General features: G+C 41.1%; 1 protein-coding gene across 1 annotated transcript in view; it reads right to left on the bottom strand.

Annotated features, from left to right (window-relative positions):
- Positions 1-15,214, bottom strand: part of GUCY1B1 (guanylate cyclase 1 soluble subunit beta 1) — a gene marked incomplete at its 3' end in the record, with an annotated part of 35,709 nt that extends 20,495 nt beyond the window's left edge. The window contains exons 1-3 of the mRNA XM_079534738.1: positions 15,147-15,214; positions 3,457-3,557; positions 2,453-2,571 (exon numbers count right to left, since the gene is read on the bottom strand). Of these exons, the coding sequence (XP_079390864.1) occupies positions 2,453-2,545 (93 nt within the window). The 5' untranslated portion in view covers positions 2,546-2,571; positions 3,457-3,557; positions 15,147-15,214. The remainder of the gene's footprint in view (positions 1-2,452; positions 2,572-3,456; positions 3,558-15,146) is intronic.
- Between the last annotated feature and the right edge of the window lie 3,409 nt (positions 15,215-18,623).

Below are 18,623 nucleotides of genomic sequence, written 5' to 3'. Positions count from 1 at the left end.
GGATCTCCAAGCAGGAAGGAGCATAGACAGTAATAATAAATCAGGCAGATCCTAGACAGTCTTAAGGAGTTATGACTGGCACCTGAAATATAAAGACTCACTGTTCAGCTCTGTGCTGCACAGAGCATACGGAAACTACTGTATGAGAGGAATTAATCCACTTAAATTTACTGCACTGAAATGAGAAGCAAATAAATAGCCACGTAGATGATCTCCTACACGAGACAGGACTAATCGCCGCTCCAGTGTTTGATTTTCTTTCCATAGAAAGCTACTGAATGTAACAAAAACACACTTGGAGTTGCTCAGGAGGCTTCATCTTTTCACACTGCTCCTCCTCAGCACAGTGTCTTCTTTCAATATGATTTGCAATTTTTCCAGCCCTATGTTTTTCTAGAAAGTATAAATATTAGATTTGGTTGTGCTGTCTTCTTCCTCTTTCTTAAAGCCTGAAGTATCTGTGTTTCATTTACGAATAAACTAAATTATCTCTGAAATGTCAAGGAAAATAGAACATAAACATGAGATTTATTTTCACACACTTAAAAAACCTGCAGCCCTCTATAATTTTCACACATTCCTGGGCTTAATACAGGTTTCAAGAAGACGATGTTTTTGGAATCATACCATGTATTTTAAGAATCTGACAAAAAGTCAGCACATCAAAATCAATCTGCACCTATTTTAGTAAGTATATAAATAAGCTTCCTGACCTAATCTGTTAGAAGCTGCAAAAACAATAAATCATGGATAATGTTGATTTTCCATCATAATTAAAAGCTGAAAAGTACACTGCTGGCACAATTACTAATACCTGCCTTGTTAGAATTTACAGGGGTACATAATAACTAACGTCATCTTCTAGCACTGAAATGCAAACAGAACAGCCTAAAATACTTTAATCAGAAGAACATAAATGTATGCAGTTCACACTTTTACAGGGGTTTGGTACGTGCTACAAATGTGTCCATCATTATTCATATTAGGGAACAGAAAGATGAGTATAGTGGATGGAAAAGGTGATGAGAGAAAGGAAGAGGAAAGGACCAATGAAGCGTACTCAAAGTGATGGAGGTATTGGATGGCTGTATCTTTTTTTCCTGTCTTCTATTCTTGCTCAACCCCAACCATAACTTCAGCACATCTTTAAAAATCACACTGATCCATACGCATCCTTTGAGAGCAGCCTATGGATGGAGCTATAAGGTACTATGGATGCCCAATCCCACACAGACAGTGGTATACAGACCACACATTTGGCATGCATCAGATGGAGCACACACATAACTTGTCTTTTGGCCCAGCAGTTACAGATCGTGGGATCTTTAAAAAGTCTGGGTTGAGAACACCCAGGAAGCTCTGCAGTGCTACAGGTTTCAGAGCAAGTAGTGAGATGCACAAGGAAATACCCCCAAAATACAGCAAAGTAGGCACTTTGCCCCTTTCACATTCTATTACTGGAGAGAATTTCAAGGGAAAAGATGACAAAATGCTGCTAAAGTTCCAGTGAAAATCAATAGAGGTTAGACACAGCTATTTGGCAATCTCCTGTGAAATCTTCATCAGTTCAGTGTTTTTAAACTCATTGCAGCACACAGTTCACCCTTGAAGTGATCTATGTCACAAACACAAAACTGTATTTGAAGCAAACAATCTTCAAGTGACAAAAAACAGAAGCCCATCTTTGCTACACTTGGAAATCACGCTTCAGAGAGGCCATTACACTTTTTTCCACGCTACTGAAAAATTACTTCCAGTTTGTTGTGGTTTACAGCACAATGTCACAATGTTCTGAAGTTAGGAAAGCACAACAAAAGGATAGCTGCTCTATCCCACCCTCAGTTCACGTACAAAACAATTTCCTGTCTTAGAAACAAGCTGTGTGAGCCCTAGCTCTGTACATAATGTACTATTATAAATAACATCTATAATTAGTCAGAGAGAACTCTGGATGAGAAATATCCTACAGGTCTGAAGACCACATTTTCTGTTAATCTAAACAACATAAAGCCGTTTTAATTATGATGTACAGGCAGTCTAGTGTTTTTTTTCCATGTCTCTTATACTCCACGCTACCTATGAAAACACCTGTTTTAACTTTTCCTTTGTAACTTCAAATTAAATTTCAGATGTATGAATGCTTCTGTGAATGCCAGCTTACCTGCCTTCTCAACTCACTGCTCATGAAATCAAAGAGGATTGTTCAAAGGGAAAAGTGGTGCTTTAACAGGTAGATGAGTATATTAACCAAGAGGGATACAGAACAGCCAAAACTTCTAGGCAGAGAAAAGCTCTACAGAATGCAAAAACCAAGGCATATATCCTTCATACCTCTACACAAATAAAGCTACACAGTACAACTTCTATTTCTACATTCCATTCTAGCCTGTTGGCTAGACCATACTCCTGTCTAGTCCCCTGTATCTGGAATAGTTTGGCATAAAAATCTTACCTGCAAAAATTCTCTAACATTTGAGCCCAGAACACGCAGAATTGTATCATAGCCAGATTCTTGACAAAACACAAAAAACATCTTCCCAAACATCTGAAGAATTTCCCCAGCATTCAGATCTAGTAAAAACAGGAAAACGTGTTTTAGTTCACACATTAACAATACCTAGACTGCACCCAGATCCAGAAGGCCAAGAATATGAGGACAAGAGTCAGAGTGCATAAAAAAGCAATGCATATTCAGTATATATTTAGGAATTTCCGGAGGATTTACAGATTCCCTTTATGGATTCTGTCTATGTGTAGCAGTTTAGATTTTGATACAGACAAGGAAGCACTACTTGCAAATAACTCAGCAACACCTGACTCTGGGGGGTTACTTCTGGCTTGCAACAGCATGAAACTAAACCAGCTGCATCAATTCAACATGACAACTAGCTTGGGTCTGCAGATAAAAGCAAGCTGATGGGCATAATTATACCTTTTAAACCGCAGGACGACTGAAAATGAATGCTACCCAAATAAACAGCAGATATGAAATAAGACGTGTCACAAATCATTCCGTAACTCAGCATCTTTCATCAGCAGAGGTCAGAAGGAGAGAAGGACGCAGAAGGCCACAGACTGCCATCACAGCAGTGGTTGAAATCCGGGTGTATTAGCAAGGTTGTTACAGTGACACATTGTTACTTCACGACCATTTTGTAACACTGATGATTTGTGGATTAGATACATTACTACAACTTAAGGCGTATCCAGGACTTAGAATATTACTTGGAAGTAACACATATCACTTAAAGGAATAAAGAGAATAAAAATATTTGAGGTAAATAAATAACAATAAAATCCATTCTTCTGCTGTTGTTCTTAATCTCTGACCATTATTATGTGTTCTCATCCCCTGTGCTAAGTCCTGTTCCTCTCTGCAATGTGGACCTTCCTGTTGGTGGTACTTTTCAACCTTACACATAAGGTCTGGTCAAAGAAGATATCCATATTACTTACTAAGAACCTTGCTTGCAGCTGCAACCAGATCATAGGTCTTGGAATCATCATATATTATTCTGACAAGAAACTGTCCTTCTTCATCCAGCTGTGCCTCCTTCCTATAAAGGAAACAAAATATTTTTGGTTGAGGGAGAAACACCAAATCTGTAAACTGGATATACATTGTTTGGTTCTACTCTTTTAAATCATGCAAATCTGCAAGTTATACACTTAGGAAGTTATGTAATAAAGCTAAAATTATAACTGTCTCACACCTCAGGGTAATTAAGATACAACACCACTATCTTAAGAGCATCTGTGCTATGAAAATAATAATTAGCTGGAAGAAAATAAACATAACTTTTTGGTACAGGGCTTCCCAACAAAGTTGTAGAACTAATAAAGATAGAATTTGTATTTTGAAAAGGGAAATACTTAGGAAGAGAAAAGCAATCAAAAAAAGATAGGATTTTGTAACAAAAGCAGGCATGCCGCACAAATCGAGATACTCATCAACTCACCACTGAAATAATTACTTCTCTAATCAGCAAATGAATCACGAGGAAAACTTATTTACTACCACCATGATAATGAAGGGCTCTTATCACAGTAAGACAGAAATGCTTCTCAAGATAGAATTGAAACATACTGCTCAAGAGCCAATATTCTAACTGCTTTAAATTTGTAACAATCCTCAGAAGAATTTTAAACCCTTAAACAGCAGATTCTGAACCTAGCATCTAAAATCCTACAACATCTTTTACAACAAAACCTTTGTCTCTACCACCACACAACCAGTCACCAATCAGAACAAAATTCCTTAATTGATATTTAGCTCCTAGTGGTGTAGAGCCAACATTGCCTACTTCACAAATGAAATCATGCAAACAAATAACGTCCACACAACAGTTCAAGTATACTGTTTTACTGGAGTTCCCAACCATACAAATACAGAAACATTCTGAGCATTACTCAACAGAGAAAAGACTGAGAATGAAGCATTCTGGTTCGTGTTAAAACTGGTAGGTGACAAAACTGTTGGTAGGGCCCGATTCCAATTTCATATGATGTTATTCTACTGATCTGAATGAAATTAATGGTCATGTAACCCTCCAGTTAATAATCATGTCTTCCACAATCTGTCCACTATCAATGGAAGTCAAGAACACATCATTTTCAAATTAATTATTTCTTCCTCTTTCTCTTGCTTTAACCATGCCCACTGCATTTTTACCACCGACCAAAAATTAGTATTAGATTGGTTTTGTATTTAAAATATCTGTCTACTTTGTTATTACTAGTGTATGAATGGGCATAGTGAGCTGAAAACAAGTGAAGCAACTTTCCCAAAGCAGTAAGACGAGGCTGCAGCCTGTAGCAGAGACTAAAATTCCTACAGAATGGATGTAAAAGGAACAACTTCTGTTATTAATGGCATGAAAAATTATTAATAATCTCAAGATGTTTTTCTCTGAATCTCATGGGGAGATTCACAAAAAGAACAAACGAACTGGCACGAAAAAGACAAAGCATGGTATTATTTTTAATGAATAATTATTGCAATGATTTATTCCTTGTATCAATAAACAGTGCATTAATAAAAAAGCAAGAAAAATGGTTTGTATATACACACTCCCCTATGACTCTTATTTTCATATTGCATTCTTCTGATCCTCTCCTCCAGCCATTCTCTGACAACTTTAAATTAACCTGCAGGCTATCAAGTCCCACTGGTTCCTGAAAACAGCTGATACCACATGGATTCCATCTTTCACTAAGAGGGAGAGACTCAGGCTATTAGCAGGTAACGTTGCCCTGAAGCATGTGATATCAGTCAGGAATGAGACAGTAAAGTTCACATTTGCTAACAGCTGAACTGAAATAGTAGAAGAAAAGAAAATCATCTTGGTTCTTTGATTCTCATAGCATGGAATGCAACTGGAAGTCAAATGCAGTTTTGGGAGAAGTTTGCACAAGGGTGAGCAAACTTTCCCACGTCCCGGATGCACACTGTGCCTTCTCTTATTCCCTCTGTTCCCAGCCAAACCACAAAGGGTAACATGCACATCTGAAAAAGCAATGAACATCCTCTAAAGTACTGCATACTTGTAAAAGCCACGGGATGCAGTTTTTCTGTGTGAGAAATTTCTTCATTGAAAATTGAACCAGTTTGATCACTCTGTTACCTTCTTCAAAACGCTTCCATCTCCTTTCGGTTATATTGGTTGGAACATTTCCTGTCTCTTTCTCTGTGCCAAGCCACAATTCCTATTTTACTGTAGTTATTAGGGGGAAAAACTCTGAACTGCCCTGCAGGATCTTCTTGAAACTCCTTAGAGGAGGTAACATTGCCAATCCCCCATCCAAAACCTTCTCATGTCCCTCTAGGAAGCAGTGGGGAAATACAGAGGTTTGAGGAGGGGCCCCTCTGGGAAGGTTATGTGTCAGAAAGCCCAGCCGAAGAGCCTTTATACTAATGCATGCAGCATGGGAAATAAGCCGGGGGAGTTGGAAACCGTGACAGGCTTGGAAAACTATGATCTGGTTGCTATCATGGAAAGGTGGTGGGATGAATCTCAAGACTGGCATACTGTGATTGAGGGCTACAGGCTCTTCAGAAGGGACAGACAGGGTAGGAGGGGAGGGGGAGTTGCCCTCTATGTTAGGAAGAGGATAAACTGCAAAGAGCTGTGTCTGAGTAACACTTATGACCAAGGTGAGAGCTTATGGATGAAAATCAGGGATCAGTCCAGTAAGGGGCATCTAGTGGTTGGGGTCAGCTACAGGCCAGCTGATCCTGTTGATGAGGTGGGCAACTGGCACAGCTGAGCAAGGGCCTGCAGCTTAAACTGAGGGAAAAGAGGGAAATGGACAGGAAGTGGAAGCAGGGCTGTGTAGCCTGGGAAGAATCTAGGGATGTTGTCTGCGTACGTAGAGATAAGGTGAGGAAAGCCAAGGTGCAGATGGAGCAGAACTTGGTAAGGGATGTGAAAAATAACAAGACGGGGTTCTTCAAGTACGTAGGCATGAGGAGACAGATCAAGGAGAGTGCTGCCCCTCTGATAAATGAGGATGGAGAACTGGCTTCCTCAGACATGGAAAAAGTTGAGGTACTCAATGAGTACTCAACGATTTGCCTCAATCTTCACTACCAGGCTTCCTGTGTCTGCCAGGACCCCTAGGTGAGGGTGTGGGGAGTGGTTTCTGTCCCACTGTAACAGTGGAACAAGTCCAACACCTTCTCATGAAACTGAATTACTTGAAGGGAGTGTATATCCAGGAGGGTAGTCCTTTTCAACCCAGGCCATTCTATCATTCTATTTTCAGTGTATTTTGTTGAAGTTTGTCTTCAATTCCTGTAGTTTCCCTAGGCTACCATATTTCAGAGGCACCACTGTTTATTTCAAGCCCTATCCCATTCAGACTATTTCAACTACTCTGTTTTTTTCTAGACGCCTCGCTTCAGCCAGCAGCCATCTTCTCAACAGCCTTAACGATGCATTTCCCACTCCTCTTTTAGGAATCTTATTTCTAGAGAATGTGACAAATTAAGTACTCGTTCCAGCAGGGGACTACTCCCCTCAAAACTGCAGGGACAAAGAAAAGACAACACCTCAGTTTGTCCTGCAATTAAGTGAGAATGCACGATGTAAACCTGTCAAAGGACAAAAAGCTTTTTCTAAAAATAAAAATAATACTAGTATCAACAACTTTTTACCTTCCCACAGTGACTCCTCCATACTTCTCAGCCTTGCTGTGCCAGTACATGCCAATCATTTAGCTAGACGATGAGATGATGTTCAATTCACCTAAATACTTGTTTTATTAGGTTGTTGGGTATTTTTTTGCTAGATGGATTACCAAGTCTGCTCCCTCACCAGTCCACAAAAACTGCTGTGCATCTACAACAGGCACTTCAGTGACATCAGCTGAAGCCTTGTCTCCTGTCACCAGTGCAGTCAACTGAATTTCTGAAGCCTTTCTGCTTCCCTTGGCAATCTGACAGTCACAAGAACTTCATGAAGTTTTTCTCTAGAATTATCTGATTATCCTTAAGGCTCCACATGATCAAGAAACACTGCTGTACATTTATCACCAATGGCCAATGCAACATGACAGTACTCATTTTTACAGAGGCATTTGTTCTTCAGCAAATTTGCAGATCCTTTAATAACCCTGCTAGGCAGCACAGCATCACAGGTATCAGCACCAGAGAGGGTAAACATGACGTGAATGCTAGCAGTCTAGGAAACAGGACAAAGCCATTCAAACATTCATTTAGGTGACTGGGCAACTACCAGATGGTTTCCCCACGACTGCAGTTCTCTCACCCAATTGCCTGAGTCCTACCTGGTCTATCAGGCCAGTCTGCATTCACACCAAGGAGCTGCTTCTAAGGCAAGAGTGATACGAAGAAATACGATCACAAAGCTGACAGTATGTTATCATGGTTAAGTCACTGTGGTTGGTTGTCCATCAACTATCACTCCTCCAGTGAGATACAGCTCTTTTTACTTCACAACCTATAAGTATCATGTATGATAACAAACCTGTCTGTGTGGAACAAGGTCTGTGTGTGAACCTGAAAATACCAGGAGGCTGCAAATGCTCTCATCTGAACAGCTCTTCTCCTGGCTGACAAGTGGTTCACAAGCAGGGATTAGAACAGGAATATGAAATGGCCTCCTTCAAGGTACAGAATGCACATTTGCCTGGCTGTATTTCACAGAAAACTTCATAATCCACATCCTTATGAAAAATCGTGGCACCTCCCTTGAAACATTTTGCTGCAGTATTTACTCTCAGCTGTTTCTGTGTTTTTACCAGACGATCTCTGCGGACTGTTGGGTTTGATCACAGAAGTATTAGCAGCAATAAGGTGGTAAATTTCTTATGGGCTTGACTGGAAATGAGCCAAAAGCAACAAGCCCTGGCAAATTCCCAATTCCTGCTCTTACTAATTCTTTAACGAGTCAGCAGGACGACAGCAGCAAGCTTTTAACTTTCATACGTCCTTTCTTTCAAAATAATTTCTATGTGAAGTAGAACATGATTTACAATTAATGTCTCATTTCCATTTCTGGAGGCAAAAGAAGAGTGTGCTTTGCTCAAAAACAGAAGAAATCCCAGCAGTCTGATGCTCTTGCCTGAACCACCTTCTGCTGTTAGCACACCAGATACGCTATTTCATGGTTCAAAACTTACATCCCACATTATGCCTGTCCTACCAGCTGTGCTCTGGCAGCCCTTTTATTCTCTCTGGACTAATTTTGAATGATTACACAGAGCTATCTCAATTGTAGGAAACAAAGACTCCAGCCTAGGCTTTCCTAAAACATGTTTTCCTCCAGAATGCTTACATTATCCAGGTCAATCTGTGGAAAACGTGGGGAAAAACAATCTTAACCAACGCACCACAGAAAATAACACAGTTATTTGAGGGCATTTCTTACGTACAGGTTTGACTTTGACATCATTCAAATCCACAGAAAATTCTTACAGAGCTGATCAAAGCAGGATCGAGTCCTGAAGCAGCCTTTCCTCTCTCTATCAGTCATGCTAACAGCCCCAAATTGCTGCTCTGTCAGCACAGAACACTGGTACAGGCAATACTACATGTGGACAATCGGCCCTTTGAAAGTCTTTTCCATTGTGAACCTCGTTTAGTAGTTGAAAAAACACTACTAATGTTCAAAGGTAACGTTAATAATTCACAGAGATGAATGAGATGCTAAGTGCTAACAAATATGCAGACAAAAGTTGTTCTTAAAATGAGATCAGATCTTGCACTACAAATCGTTAAACCACAGGTTGCACACACTTTTCTTTCACCCTTGGTCTTCACACTTAAAAAAAAAATCTCGAAAAGACATGCTCTGGGAAAAAAAACCCTTTTCTCTTATTACAGATATTCCTAATTCGAATGCATAGGAAAAGACTTGCTATTAATGTGACCTTTAGGTTCCTGGAAACACAGGAAATCCTTTGGTTTTGGTTGTTTCAGGGCTCTTCTGCTGTCTTGAGAGATCTAACAGGCGACAGAGTAGGACAAGATGCCATCTCAGCTTGGTCCCAGGTACATCTTTTACTTATGTACACTTCCACAAAGTGGATTTGAATGTCGTTCTGCTGTCAGAATGTAGCAATTAAAAGTAATCTGAATCTATCATTACCAAGTAGAAGGCTGCTGCTTCCAGAACTTCACAATTCATGCAATTTGCTATTCTATCTCTTAGTTGTAAAGCTGGAACTTAAAATAACGCCAGTAGCAAACATTTTTTACAGCATTCTTTCACCCTACAATTTTGCAGACAGTAACTATTGATAAAATATAATGGATACAAAGAAGGAAAAGTGATGATTTGAGACAAGGCAGAATTCTTGGTATCCTGAAGCTCCTCTGACAGCTATGCTACCATTTAGAAAGCGTTGGCATCACTTTCAGAAATCAGAATTGTACCTGGAACTCTTCCTACCAAAACTCTGCCCTGGGTGTGTCACCTTCAACACATCACAACAGCCACTTCAAAGAGCACCTCTAGGACTTCTTCCATGATAGGCACTGTTTCTTCTGGGACTTCTGCCACCATTGTGCTTAACTATTCTTGGCATACCAGGGATGGAAAAAGCGCTCATTAATTTGACCAGAGCAGTCAAAACAATCTTAATGACAAAATAACACTTCTGCACTTAGAAACCTAGCGCGATTCTGATCTCACTGATAGGAGTTTGTTGAGCTTAACTCCCTTCCAAGGGAAACATTATTAGACAGCCTTACATGTGTCAGAGTTAAAGATGGCACTGGTGAAACCAGAATCATCACCTTTGCATCTCTTTTATGTTAAGATTACACACTCACCACCCATTATGTTACTTAACACGTGGTTTGTGTTTTCAAAACGCCCGTCCTTTTCCATGTTTCACAAAGATGCTTTGCTTCAAGAATTTAAGATATTGATTCAAAATCCCCTCTCTTCTCAATTAAAAAAAAAGAAAAATAGACTTGTACATGTTATGCACGGTCCAGAGATATTTTAAACAGCCCACTGGGAAAAACATAAATTATATTAAGTTACAAGATTAGGGAAAAAAAAATGGGAATCTGTCCAGGAAAATGACGTCCTGGGTAAAGTAAATAGGTGTATTTATAGACTTCAGAGCTCTGAGCTATTTCCCAGTTTTACAGGCTGGAAATGAGAATGTTTAATGTAGGTTTTCAAAACAAGATAATCCTAGAAGATACAGATAACAAATGAGCAAGTTTTTTGTTACTAATACAAATACTAAAAATATTATGAAAAACACAAAGCTAGAAGCATTTTGCTTCCTTTTCCATAAGTGGACTAAAAGGAATGGTATTTACAATTATCATTTCTTTTAAAAGCTTCATTTATAAGAGTGAGTGATATGTTTACAGCACCTGGTATCCTGACAGATCTAAAAGTAATTCACCGTTCTGGGAATAACTGCAAAGTACCTAAAGAGATGCTGCCTGCATACTTACACCACATTCCATAGTATGGCAGGATTTCTTTTCAGCCAGGACTTTCCCAGATTAATTATAGAGCTTGGCATCCGCACAGCTAAAAATCCTGACATCCATCCAGATCTGTCTGCTGTGGGGAGCTGAAGGAGCAGCAAATGCACTGCCCTGACCCTACAAATGCTGCCAGTCATAGCCTCCAGGCCCATGGAGAATCCCCTATTCAACATCTGCTATAAGAAGACTTCATAAGAATTGCTTAGAACTTTGGAATGCTGTGAAATAAAGACTTAGGAATATAAACAGTAAATGTTACTACTTAAAGCTGATTCCTGGATAAACACTGTTAAGAGGTGTAACGGATGAAAAGAATTAATCTATTGTCCTTCCCATACTAATGGCTTCCCACAGCATATTTCTGACCTCTATTTATACTCAATCTGTTGGATTCTTTTAAATAATTATGAGATAGACTGAACAGAACACTCCACCTTTAGCACTGCATAGAGGTGCACAATGCTATGGATGCAGGAAATAATAAACTTCCAAGACTTTTCACAGACCACTGCAGTTAATTATAAGTGGGTCCTACACAGCCCAGAAAAAAACATAGACTTCCACGTATAAAACCATAGTGAAGAGTTTCTTTTCTAAAAGGCACTAAAGATAGCATGTCTGTAACACCTTTGAGCATGACAGAATCAGTAACTTTGGCTCAACTGCAAAGCAAAAATTCTTTGCAATAAATTTGTTGTGGGCTGAGAACGACGAACGCGGAACAAGCTCACAGCAGCTCAACAACACAGGAGGGAAGATTCACAAGGAAGCCATTAGCAGCACTGTGAAATATAGTTAGATATGTCTACATGGTAAAGTCCATAACCCGCTGACAGGTACCTGGACTTCCACAGTTCTTGGGTGAGAAGTGCATAAGAAAGGAATAGGAAACCAAGCAACTAGATGGAAAAATCCCAAAGGCATTAAAAAGACAAAACAACAAACATTAAGTCCCAGGCACATCCAAATCTACAGTTAAGGTGCCTAAAAGGAGTTTAGCAGCAAGCTTCTCTTGCAAATCAACCCTTGCTGAGAAACACCACCAAAAATCAATGGAAGGACTATCTAACACTTCAACTATACGTGATACCTAAGTACGGTTCATAGATTCACTATGTGAATCTCACCCAGAGGGTGGTGATGCACTGGAACAGGTTGCCCAAGGAGGCTGTGGATGCCCCATACCTGCAGGCATTCAAGGCCAGGCTGGATGTGGCTCTGGGCAGCCTGGGCTGCTGGTTGGTGACCCTGCCAGTGGCGGGCAGGTTGAAATTATTTGATCTTTGATGTCCTTTTCAACTCAGGGCACTCTGTGATTCTATGAAGTTTCATCCTTACCACATTTCCCCACTTCTCACTGAGGCTACAGGACACAACCTGCTTCCCTCCCTCAAGGCAACTGATTCTTTCAGTTTGAGGACAGATTCTGTGTCACTTAGATAACATACAACTATTCAGTTTTTTATTTTGGTCAATATTGGTTGGCCAGTATATAACTTCAGCCTGGGTACGAAATGTAGTTTTAAAATCCAGCTTTGGATTTATTCCTCTCTAACAAGCCTTTCTGTGGAATGGATCCTCATAATAATGGACATGCATTAATTAGCTCTCCAACTGGCTAGTGAGGCCATTTACATAATTTATATTTTAAATGGATGGCACTGTCTCAGAGCAGAAAATAATTATATGTAATGCTGAAACTAATTCAAAAGGTTTCGTGAATTTTGGATGCCCAGTTTGAGACAGGTACCGTTCTTTCAAGGTACTCAGCACTTCTGTGGCCAAAACACAGTTTTACATGCCACCACATCAGTATAGTTTAAAGGAAAATGACAGCTATGTCATTTACTTGGCTACCCTAAATTGAACAGTTCTTCTACTACTCCAGCTGAACCCCAGCTGAATTTGAGAAGATTTCTGCTTACATTATACCAAGAGAACCACACCATGATAATTACTCAGCTCCCCATGTTCCACTGTTTTAACCATAACAGGGCAGTTATAGCAAATTCTGATGAGTGAACAAGCCCAGATGCTTGGTAGCTGACAATGCTCAAGGTTTTGAAGGCAACAACAAAAATTTCCTTCCTGAAAAGACAAGTGATTGCCTTCTGCTCTCCACAGTGCTCACTGCCATTCACTGAACTCATGTAAACACTTCACTACCCAGCTGGCTCCCCAGAACTTAAGTGTTAACATTTAAGAGCACGTGTGGACAGCACTACGCCAGGCTGACCCACAAAAGGGCAAAGGCAGGAGGATGCCTTGATTCCATACTAACCACTGAACAACAGGAAAATAATATTATTCCTTGTTTTCTACACCCCATACTAAGGCAAAGAGCACAGGCATATTTTGCCAACGTACAAGTTTTCATTCAGATGTTTCTTTCTAAAATCAACTTAAAAAATGATTTCACCTACAAGCGTTTTGTGCCTGCAAAAACTGAGCTTTCAGCTTCTGCTGAGTTATTCTGTGCTCATAGGCTACTTGTTTGGTGTGGATTTCTACCACAGTAACATAAAAATGATGGAGACTCCAGTTGAGAGATCATCCCATTTCATTTCCCTAAAACAATCTTCCAGATCATTTACACAGGAAAAATACTGATTTATTTCACACTCTTGCGATGAAGCCTTTTAATGTGTTTCTTAATATGATATTCAAGTTTTCATTCCTATTCTTGGCAATATATTTGAAAGTGTTACAGTTTGACCATCTAACACAGAGTCAGTTTAGATTTAGGAGCCTGTGGGAAAATCCTGTATTTAAACAAACACAGAGGGGGGCTTTTGTAAAAGACAGACTACGTGCATATGCCCTGCTGACAACAACTTAAGGCACCTAAACTAAAAGGTACTTAATGCCTAGAAGAGGACCTCCATACCATCTTTTAAACAGCATAACCATTATAATTTGTTCCAGTAGGATAAATGAGAGTTTGCTTGCTGGTTTCTAAACTCCACAAAAAACTAACACTCAAAGCAAGTCATAGTGAATACAAACCCAGCTGCAAACATATTTTGCATAAGCAGCTGGGGCAGCTGTTGTGTAAACACTGCCTCTTTCTCGTAGATCATTTTCTACTCCTCTGTTTGTGCCTTGTTACAATACTGTTCATTCCAGAAAGCCATCTTCTCTGTGAGTTAATAGCAGAACCTGCCTCTTGAACACTAGAAGACAATGCTTCCCAGCTGAAAGACAGCAGCATGACCCATCATCTTTCTTAACTTATGCAACTGACATTCAAACGTTTTATAGCTCGTCATTACATTCTTCCAAAACATTACATGAGTAGAGCTGACCGTAGGCTCTAGGTGATCATCAGTATACTGCAGTAGGTATGTGCAAAAATGAGAAGTAGGATGTGCGAAGACATCCATGCAGTCCACAGAACTACAAAGTATAGTTTATAGATTAACAGTCTTGGATCCCTGGGACAGAATGGTGGCTACCTGCTGAACCAGAACTGGGGGTGCTCCATCTCTGATGATTTCAAAGACATAGCTTGAAAAAAAAAAAAGGCAGCTAAATCCTGATACAGGTAACAGTGTTAAACAGTGTTAGCTGGAACAGAGTGTGGGCTGGACAACCTCCAAAGGCCCCTTCCATCCAACATTTTGTCATGCTCTGATAAGATTAATCCATTTCAATGAATGGACTCGTGAAGAAAAGCCAACCATTGTGGTCACAAAACCCTCCCACTTGAGGGCACCTAAAAATTGTGTCAGATCAACAAGACAGCTGCACTGACATACTATTAACACTGGCCCAAAATAAACTGGATAGAACAGTATAGAAGACGTCCAACTGAAAGAAGGCTGCCTTCTCCAAGTTAGGTAATTGGCTCCTCCCTTAAAACATGCAATATCAAAAGACCACGTTAAGCTGCTTAGCCTAACTATGCAGCAAACTGAAGCCTTACTGCATTAATGTAAGCATCTGTCTTTTTAAAATATATCTTATACTCATGGCTATGTATCAGTGCTACTGTATTCACAGCCACTAAACGAGCAGCACAAGCAACAGTCTCAGCACGAAGATGCGGGAAATCCCGGTCCCATGATTTATCATTAGTTAAAAACGAGGACATTCATTGCCATTCCTCACGGGTTGGACCAAGAAAGCAGGTCCCACAGAAGGCAGGCAAGCAAACAGGCAGACTTACTTGATGTCCTCCCAGACCGCGGGCCCGTAGTTCCGGATGACGAGCAGCTCCAGGGCGTGATTGACGAAGCCGTACTGCGAGCAGGGCGAGGCGGCGTGGCGGTCAGACACCGGACGGAGCCCAGACCCAGACCCAGACCACGGCCCCGGAGCCCAGCGCCCCTCGCCACGGAGCGGACGGCCCTCCGCCTTGCCACCCCCGCCCCGAACCCAAACCGCCCGGGGCCCGGCCGCCCTCCCGCTTCAACCCCCACATCTGCTCCAGCCTCTCCCCGCCACGAGCCAGGCCCGGCCACCCTCTGCCGGCGCCCGGCTCCCGGGCGGGAGGACGGCCCGCACAGCTCACCATGATGCCGCCGCCGCCGCCGAGCAGAAGAGGGGTCCTGACCGCCTCGCCGCCTCCCCTGCAGCGGGCCCGACTGGCACACGCTGACAGCCAATGGGGAGCGCGGCCGTCACGCTAGTGGCCAATGACAAGCGCGGCCGCCGTGCTGTCCTCCAATCGGAGGCAGAGGCGGGACGCGGCGGCGGGGCGGGGGCCGGGGGCCGAGGGTCGGCATTCCCCATCACTGCGAGTTAAGCGGCGGCCGCTCCGCGCTGACGGTCGCCTCCGGCTGACGGCCGCCCCGCCGCCATCCCTGACAGGGAAGGCTTGTGTGAGCGGAGCGCTGCCTGACTGCTGCTAGCGCGGTGCCCGCGAAATACGCACCCTTCTCTTTTTTTTTTTTTTTCCTTTTTTTTTTTTCCCGACTGTGATGAATTTCATTGTCTAAAACAGCAGTCCGTTTTTAAAAGTTCGGAAGGCGTTGAATTAAAAAATTCAATCAAGTGATTTGCTGAGTAGGGTCGTTTTCCATTCCAGGTGCCTGCCGAGTCAAGGCTACGTGCTGAGTCTTGAGGCAGCGTTTGGTTTCACCTGGGGGATGACAGGCTTTAAGCCAATGGATGCACTACATGTTGGACAAGTTAACACTGGGCTGCGTTTTCAAAATCCAGTTGCTAGGCATTAGGACACAAACGTGTTACGCTTATCAAACAACTTATATTTGGGCTGTGCAAGATGCACGTGCCTAAAGGTTACCGTTCGTGTACCGTAGCATGCAGCCTCATTCCTATTTGGGGACCTTGTGCACTCTGTGACTTGCTGCCCAGCTATTTTTTGTATTCAAGAGCTGCTGTGGCTGTGGTACCAGCCACACCTGTGTGTGCAACGGAATGCTGGCATGAGAAGCCTTCTAGAAAGAGCTCTCCACAACAAATCCCAGAAGGCAGCTTCTCCTCTTTGTGTCCCCTTTGAAGCCTCGCATATTTCGCATGAGTTTTCTGTGTTGGCCACTAGAAAGCCAGAAGAGATGCAGCCTGTGACTGCAGGAGAAAAACTGCTGCACCTTTTTAACTGATGTGACACCCTGACTTCATCTGGGAATTGTTGAGATCCAGGAAAGTAAAAAGTAACGTAGGATCCTTTTATTCTGTGTGAAAGGATGGTTGCTGAGACAATAGCTTTGGGAGAGCCACTAGCTGGACCTGAACTTTTACACTCAGTTTTATGTAGTTTGTGTTAATATACATCCACCATAAGCCACAGCGTTTTAATAAGTTGCATTTTTAAATTCAGATTCTGTTCTTAAAGTTTATATGTTACTGTAAATCTCAATTAGAAAACCCTTTATATAGTATTGCTGGATTTCAGCTAGTGAAATGGACTTACTTCACTGACAACAAGCTGAATTATGGTGTATTCCCTTTATCTGTTTCAAATCATAACGATCTGAGAATTTACATTTGGGATTTTCATAATGTACTTGTGTCGTGCAGAAATATGAATCCTTTTTTTTTTTTTTTTTTTTGAAGATTCCTTCAGCAATGTTAATTATTTTTACTTTAAACTGTTGAATCTAGGTGTACAATAGGTTCCAGAACCACTGAGTATCCCCCATCTTCTATTTGTGCTTCAGTATCAATTGCTGCTGAGTGACAGAAGACTGCGAGTTCTACTGTCTCCCTTCACAGAAAAGGACTGCCAAATAACTCATGCAAATGAGACTGGGAAATTAAAAAAAAAAAAAAAGGTCTTATACCCGATTCACCAGATTTTTATTTAATGGTGTCAAAGGCCTCTAAAGCGTTTTGTGGCCCACATCTTGCAGATTCCATATGTGTAAAATCCAAGCTTTTATTTCAGAAAAAGCTTCAAAGTTCATTTCAGTTCATGCCAAGCTGACTTCTGATAAACTGAAGCACAGCTTTGAGAGCAACATAGTCCTTCTTTGTTATATGGCAAATAGCCACAAAAATTACTGCTGTTCCAGGAAGCCAAAACTCCCCTTTCACTGCTTTTGCAGAACAATGAACAGACAAAAAAAAAATGGCAGCAGTTACAGTAGCTGCTAGGTTATAGGATGGGTGGGGTTTGAAAGTGGGTCCCCTTGCCAAGATTCAAGAGAAATTTCCCTTAATTCTGATGGCTTTCAGCTGGAAATACTGATTTTGCCTCTGTACTTGTTCCTGTTTCTGCAGAGAATGCAAAACAAAGCAATGGGAGAAGTAAACTGTATCTGAGGAGGTCTGAATTTTTCTGTTACAGGATTTTACAGGAAAGTAGATCTGGCCTCAGGCTCAGTGCTCTGTGCACGTCGATGTTTTGTCACTTTCTGTGAGTTCGCATGGTTTGTTTTTGCACAGTAGTTCAGGGAGGAAGAAAACACCACTCCACACTAATTGCACTTCCTCTGACACCAGCAATTAGGAAAAAAATTCTCTGAAACCATATCAGGGCTTGCCAGAATGAAATAAAATTCGTGATGTTTACTTTTTTTTTCCCATGTATCTTTTACTTTAGCTATATCACAGTTAAATTCAGAGGGCCCAACTCTCGTTTATTCCATGAGCCATTTACAGCTTCTTGCCTAAGAAATTACAATATAATCACACAATGTAAATGTGAACAGGACTCAGCTCCTCAGCTGATGAGCTAGTAAAAGAGTTCATGTAATAACAGAACTGTTTCTAGACTGAATACTAAAAAATTCACATATCAATATCATTATGTAGATCTGTCGGCTTTTCTTTAGAGCAGATATGGACATAAGCATGTTGCAAAATACCTTCCCAAATCATTTTCTAAAAAAAGTCCCTAAATTTTATTTATCTCACTGAGATTGAAGCACGAGAAACTTGTAGCACTTAGGGGCATGTTTTAGTGGCTATGGTAGTGATGGGTTGACTGTTGGATTCGATGATCTCAGAAGTCTTTTCCAAGCTTAGCCTCTATGATTCATACAGGTTAATATGTATCCTTAAGCATCTTATCAGGACATCTCTGGGAACTAAGGCTGAAATAGGCATGAGAATGTTCTGCCTATTTCATAAATGTTCGAGAAACAAATAGGAATTTCACAGCAATTTTATCCTAGCTGATAATGTAGCCAGGGGCATATTTAAAAAGAGAGTTGTAAAAAGTGATAGGAAGGTGAAT

This window comes from Tetrao urogallus (assembly GCF_951394365.1).
Source record: "Tetrao urogallus genome assembly, chromosome: 4".
NCBI lineage: Eukaryota > Metazoa > Chordata > Aves > Galliformes > Phasianidae > Tetrao > Tetrao urogallus.
This window is presented reverse-complemented; position numbering and strand designations above follow the sequence as displayed.